Source organism: Hippopotamus amphibius, chromosome 1 (genome assembly GCF_030028045.1).
Source record: "Hippopotamus amphibius kiboko isolate mHipAmp2 chromosome 1, mHipAmp2.hap2, whole genome shotgun sequence".
In the NCBI taxonomy this organism is placed as follows: domain Eukaryota; kingdom Metazoa; phylum Chordata; class Mammalia; order Artiodactyla; family Hippopotamidae; genus Hippopotamus; species Hippopotamus amphibius.
In genome coordinates this window covers 175,180,552-175,187,603 of record NC_080186.1, presented here as the reverse complement: position 1 = coordinate 175,187,603, position 7,052 = coordinate 175,180,552, and the positions used below count along the sequence as shown (strand labels likewise).

General features: G+C 39.6%; 2 protein-coding genes across 2 annotated transcripts; both read right to left on the bottom strand.

Annotated features, from left to right (window-relative positions):
• Positions 1-4,363: 4,363 nt before the first annotated feature.
• Positions 4,364-6,671, bottom strand: LOC130853939 (ras GTPase-activating protein-binding protein 1-like). Its single transcript, XM_057736414.1, has one exon. The coding sequence runs from the start codon at positions 6,396-6,398 to the stop codon at positions 5,811-5,813; it is 588 nt and encodes a 195-aa protein (XP_057592397.1). The 5' UTR covers positions 6,399-6,671; the 3' UTR covers positions 4,364-5,810.
• LOC130843959 (ras GTPase-activating protein-binding protein 1-like) lies at positions 4,815-5,809 on the bottom strand. The gene is made up of 2 exons (XM_057719897.1): positions 5,798-5,809; positions 4,815-5,684 (listed from the first exon to the last, which is right to left on the bottom strand). The coding sequence occupies exons 1-2, from the start codon at positions 5,807-5,809 to the stop codon at positions 4,815-4,817; spliced, it is 882 nt and encodes a 293-aa protein (XP_057575880.1).
• Positions 6,672-7,052: the final 381 nt, after the last annotated feature.

Genomic DNA, 7,052 nt, shown 5'->3' with positions numbered 1-7,052 from the left:
TGGTGCAAAGTAGTCATTAATGCTTCGTCAGCTCCTCTGTCATCCACCATCCCACATCCTCCCCCACCAGGAGCCCAAGGTTGTACTGTTTAATCACTTTGTGCCTAGATATGAATTTTCCAACTAATAGAAGAGGTTATCAGTTTGTGTGTGTGTGTGTGTGTGTACATGCACACAGGCATGTGTGAGTGGCTCTGCAGATAGCTGTTTAGACATGAAGCTACAGAAATAAGTGAGGGTAATGAAGACTATTAGCTACCATGTACTCTGCATTGCTGACAACTTTCCATACATTATCTCATCCCATGCTCACAACAAACCTATAAATTAGGCTTAGTAGCTGTATTTAAAAGTGAGGAAACAGACTCAGAAAAATAGGTCACTTGCCCAAATGCACCCTGTCAGTAAGCTCCATGGTTCAAACACAGACCTCCTTTTCTGACTTCAGAGATTATGTTTTAAAATGCCACTCAATTATGTTATTTACTTATGATAATAACAGTGTGGTTGAAACTTAATTTTAGAAAAACATGAAGACTAACATTTGACTTAATACACTGGTTATCTTGGGTCATAAAATTCCAACACCATCATTAAGTAACTAGGTGACTCTAGGGAAGTCACTATCTCTATAGTTCTCATTTTTTTAATCTGTAAGATGGGTATAATACGTGTTATTTTACTAGATGGTGATAAGGATTAAATAAAACAATGTAAATGACCTAACACAATTCCTGATATGTGGTAGGAACTCAATGAACATGAGTTACTTTCCTGTAGCCCCATGTCATCATTGTTTCATTGGTAGTCTAGAAACAGTGACACCTCCTCATCCTATATTTCTGTTTTTAGCTATACTTCAGAAGCTAACAGAAACTATATATTTAATAATAATAATAATTAACATTTATATAATATTTATAGACCAGTAGTCACTATTCTAATACAGATATACAAATTCAGACCTATGTAAATATATAATATATTACACAGTATTACATATGTAATGTAAAAACACATATTACATCTGTATATAGTATATATTATGTAATGTATACATATATGTAAACATATACAACAACATATATATATTCACATAATCCTCACAACAACCTGAAGAAGTGGGTATTATGCAATTTTACCAATGAGGAATTTAGGTCAAAAGAGTTAAATAACAGGCTCCAAAATTAAAAGCTAATAAGCAGTAGGTCTAGGATTTGAACTCGATCAGGTGGGCTGTAGAGTTCATGCTTACAGCCACCATTCACTGTTTTTAAATAAGCTGTCTTGATGATGATATTTGCTATTGACTTTAATAGCTATAACATTAGTACATGTAAGATACTGTAGTGCTGTGTGACAGAAAGGGAAGCCAGAAACTTAAAGATCAGAAACTTCCAAACTGCATTTCCAATCAGATGCATAGTTTTCTGCTGAACTCAAGCTGAGAATACTTGGAATATCTTATTACTTTTAAAAGGTGGGCTCCTTTCTTTAATTAATGAAAGAAAAGTTATCTGTGTCCTTACTGATATAATGCCACTGTAAGTCATTATTGGCTAGAGCAATGACATTGTTCAGTGATGGTTACAAAATCAGATGATGTCACCTAGCCTTGCACTTGCTTGAAATGACAGATGTAAAAATGACATTATTCTGACTGCTCTGGGACATGCATCTGAAAGAGGTCAGGAGTGCAGACAATTTTACCTTAGGTCATCATTAACTCAAGTTCACAGAGATACTTTCAGACATAATCAAAAGAGGTAACATGGTTTTGGCTGAGTTCCCTCAACTTTAGATTATATTACCTTTTTTTTTTTTTTTTTTTTTTGGTCTTTTGCCAGAAGATGGAAAGGATAGTAGGGGTGGGAGTGGAGGATATAATTCCAGATGCAGGTACAAAATATTTGGGATAAATCTTTACCTTGGAAAGTGGCAAGGTGATTTTTGTGCAGTCCAAGTTAGCACCTTAACCAGATTACATTCTAACCATTTTACAGTTTCTTTTTTAATTCAAGTGCACAGGATGGATAATTATCATTCTTTTTTTTTTTGATAATTATCATTCTTAACTCACAATATATTCTTACTATCCAAGCATGGCCATGATTGGCTTTACTGATTTAATTGGTTATTCATTTATTTTTAATAACAAAATAAGCACCTTTAACTCCACTATTCAAAACAAAAGCTACGGTCTTAATAATAACCAAAAAGTAGCTATGTGATCTCCCATCCCATCCCCCCAGCTCCCTGAAACTACAGCTTTAATTCATTGATCATCAGCCTGTCACTTTTCCTTTATGTGGTTTTTATTCCATCCTCATTCCTAAAAAAAACATTTTTATATTATTGTTTTTCACTTTATGAAAAGGTATCATCATGTATGTAATTTGTACTTAATTGATTACTAAGACGTATATATTTTTTGCATGGCACTGCACTGCGTGTCTTTTTGAGTTGCTATATAGTTCTATAATCAAAGTTTTTTCATCCACTCTTCTCCTGACAGGAGGTAGGTGGTTTCCAGGTTGTTTTAAACCCCTATCATGAACAGTAATGCTGCAAATATTATCCTGTTCTATATATGCAAGTGTTTTTCTGGAGCATATTTCTAGGTGTGGAATTGCCAGCTTATAAGTGATGAGTGTTCAACTTTAGAAGAAATATATTTTCTATAGTGGCTGCACCAGTTCTTATATCCACTCATAATGTATGAAAGATCCAGTTGTTCCAAACCATCCAAACACTTGGTATTATCAGATATTTAAATTCTGCCAACTGATTGGGTAAAAATTGTCTCTTTTATTAAACTTAAGTATTTTCCCCAATGATCAGCAATGATGAACACCTGTTCACAACGAAAGAAGTCACTTCTATGTGAGAGGAGTAGCAAGTCTAGGAATTGTAATTTTTTTTTTAACAGATAGACCTCAGTTTATTATGACCTAACTATAAATGGAGATTTGGTACCCTGGGACAAGGGTGAGGAGAAGGCAGGATGATTTATATCTTATTGACAGGTCAATCACAGAAAATAAATGAAGGTTCATAGAAACTTCTCTGCTAGATAAAACCTTTTCTGAGTTCTCTAACTTGCAGCATAAAAGGTCAGCAGTTTTTCGGTTGTATCTTGTTTTTTCTGCAAGTACCTTGATTTATACATATATATAAAGAATTCTGAGACAGGTTGCGAATGAGGGTCTCTACAGTTGTCTCAAGTCCCCAGATAGAGTTTTGAGGCTCTTACATTGAGAGATCTCCTAAAGCAATATCATTGCTCTGGGAATATTTTTCTCAACGTTTTCCTAACCCATAAATTTACTGTACTACAGAACTACTTCTATGGACTTTATTAATTTTGATCAAGGGCCAGCAAAATTTTCTGTAGAATAGTGAACATTTTAGTCTGTGCATGCCAGATGGTCTCTGTTACAACTACTCAGATCTTTCTTTTCACAAAAAAGTAGCCATAGGAACCCTTTAAACAAATGGGTGTGGTGATGTGCCAATAAAACTTTATTGGTTACCAAGGGGTAAGGGGAAGAGAGATAAACTGGAAGACTGGGATCAACCTATACATACTACTATATTTTTAAATAGATAGCTAATAAGGACCTACTGCATAGCACAGGGAACTCTACTCAATACCCTGTAATGGCCTATATGGGAAAAGAATCTAAAAGAGAGTGGATATATGTATAACTGATTCACTTTGCTGTACACCTGAAACTAACACAACATTGTAAATCAATTATACTCCAATAAAATTTTTTATAAATAAATAAAAAATAAAAAAACAAGTAGTGGGCCAGATTCAGTCTATGGGCCATAGTTTGCTGACTCTAGGTTTAAATCACCAGAGACCTCCATTGCCCTGTAGATGACAGATATGTTACTAGTGTACCTACAATTGATTCTTTTTTTTGTTTTGTTTTGTTTTGTTTTTTGTTTTTATTTTTCTTTAAACAATTGCCAAGACTGGAATCAAAGATAAATAGAAGGCACAGCAGTTTTGCTCTGGTTTTGTGTTATTCAGATTTTGAAAATTTTTTTGTTTTTTTCCTTTTTTTACAAATACAAACTAAACATGAAAAAACTCTACTTCAAAAAAAATCTAACAGTTCAAGAAAAGCTTATCAGCTGCATTCTAGACATTTAAAACCTATCTCACAATTTCAGTGGTAAAAGCAGTAGGTTTTGGAACTGTTTTGTGATCACGTATCAAAAGAATAACTCCACTAACACCTTTTATTCAGTTTTTAACCATACCAGCGAGAATCAAAATTGTCAATTTTTCCAACGGCAATTTCTCCACACCAGAAGGTAGTCATGACTCTCAAAGAAGAAACAATGTGGGTTTTTCCTGCCTTCAAAATGTTTATCATATCCTGTAATTCTCAGAGGCTTTTGAAACAGGTAGAAAATAAGTAAGAAATATTCCAATGAATGAAACATACCAAATGTCAGTAATAAGTGAGACACATTTCTTTGGGGAAACTGTTAAAAAAAAAAATCCAGTCTGTATATGCAAATAAAGCAAGGAAATTCAGTCTCTTTTTTTCTTCTTTAAAAATCCATTTTTCCTAAAATATCATTCCACAAAATTGGAAGTGAAGGACTAAAAGGTGAGAGGAGAGAGTTGGGGAAGGAGCACACACCATTAACACAAAAAGTAAAATTGTACAAACTTAAGCAGTTTATGAATAGACTAAGGTCATATTCCAAGATACCAAAGGCTGGCTGAAGAACTTCACCATTCTGTGGGAGCTAGGGTTTGTACTGTTGTCTGAAGATCGGTGAAGAACAAATCACTGCCTCGGAGCAATGCTCCTTCCCACTCCAAATCCTGGTTTCTGCACCATGCCTCCACGGGGTGGGCCTCTCATCCCACCACCCAGCCCACCTCGAGGGCCTCCAGGTCCCCGCAGGCGGTTATCTCGGCGGTCCCCTTCCCGGGAGGCTCGAGTCTTCTTTTCTTCCACATTCAGGCGGACCTCACCTCTGAACATGATGGGCCTGCTGCTAAGCACCTTCAGAACAGGCTCAGAATCATCAAACACAACAAACCCAAAATTGGGTAATTTCCCACCACTGTTAATACGCAGCTCCACTACATTCCCATAACTTTGAAAAAAATCTTTAAGCTCTGATTTGTCCACCTCATGAGGCAGGTTGCCAATGAAGAGCTGGTGACTGTCAGGATGTCTCACAATTCTTCGGGGTTCAACATCACCTTGCTCACCAGCCTCACGGACTGGTCTAGGTCCCCTCTGGGGAGGAACACTTATTCGCTGTTCTTGCACCCTTTGATCTCTCTGAGGCCTCTGCGGTGGAATCTGAGACTCAGGCTTAGACTCCGGACGAGGCTGTGAAGCTGGTACTTTAACAACATGAGGTGGTATCCCAGTAACTGGAACAGCTCCACTGGGTGGAAGGTTCTTACTGGTCACAGATGCCCATGAAAAGGTTCTCAAGTCCTCCTGCACTGTCTGGGCTATGTCTGCAGGCGCTGGAGAAGAACTCTTCTGAGCATCCTCAGGAGCAGTTTCTTCCAATACTGGCTCAGACTTTTCCTCTTGGACTTCTGATACAGGTTCTTGCTCCGGTTCTGGTTCAGGATCAGGCTCTGGTTCAGCAACGGGTTCTTCTAAATGTTCTTCTAAGTCATTGCTGACAGTCTGGTCATAGAAAGTTCCAGAATCATCAGGTACCACCTCAGGTGTCTGCTGTCTTTCTTCAGGTTCCTCTACTTCTTCTTCAGATTCCTCCTGAGGCTCAGTGACAAAGCCACCAAAGACTTCATCTTAGTATCTGAAGATATCATTGTGAACATAGAACTTATTTGCAACAGAGCCCTCAGGAGCAAGGACAAAGGTCTGCATGAATCTCCTCAAAGCCTGGTTGTTGTTAGAGAGCAAGCCCATCACCTGGACCACCACACCATCATTCAGAGTGGCATGAGCATCGACATGGCGGATCTTAGTGTGGCAATTGGTGACGTTTTGTGACATCACTTTCCTATGGATTTCCTTCTGTCCATAGACTGCATCTGCTGGCTTTCCATTTGAATCCAATCCCCCATGGACATACGAAGAGTTCTTTCCATAAAATCTGTGCAGCATGTCTGGGGCCTGGTTCAGCAGTGTGTAATACTGTCTCACAAATTCCCGCCCGACCAGCAGGGGACTACGCTTCTCCATAACCATTGCTTTGGTCAATTCAACCTGCCCCTTAGGGTCTGGACGCCTGTGACCGTGTCCCTCCACCTCCGGGCCTTCGAGTCCGCTGAAAACGGAGGGAAACCACCGTGCCTGCCTCATCGGCAGTAAAGACACACACAAGCTGCTCCGCACAGTGCCTGGCACACAGGGAGGCCTTGGGGAAATTATCATCACTCCACATCCCTGAACTCGCTGTTCCCCCTTCGCCCCTCGTAAACCCTAGGAGCAGCACTTCTGCTTCACGAGTCCAGAAATTCTCATGGCCCTTTCGTGCCCCCCACCCCCGCCCCAAAGGCCAGCCTCCGCTGTTCTTAACCTCCACCGGGTGAAGCTAGAGATCCCGCCAGGGGACGGAGGACTCGGCTGGCGGGCGGGCGAGCGGGCGGGAAAAAGCTGGCGAGCCCGCCGCGCGGGGCCCCAGGCCCCCGAGATCACGCCGGAGCGCGGGCGGCGGCCGCGGCTTGCTCTCGCCCCGCCTGATTCTTTAACATTAAAATTTTAATACTAATGTTATACTATCCTACTGTACACATGAAGAAACTATAGCTTCTTAAGGTAATGTAAATTGCTCAAAGTCACAAAGCTATTGGTAGTAATTTACTGAATCAAAAATTACAAAGGAGCACCAACACTAGCGCCCTGGGCACCCTGCCTGCCATTTGACCACATACACATTCAATGGGTGAGAAACTTCCAGGAAAATGAAGACATTGCCTTAAAAATACTAGCCATGTAGCTGTCTGGCTGTGAGTTATCATCTCTTACCACAATTCATGTCTTCCTGCAATGTACACTTTGCCTCCAGAGCCATAACACATCTTGTGC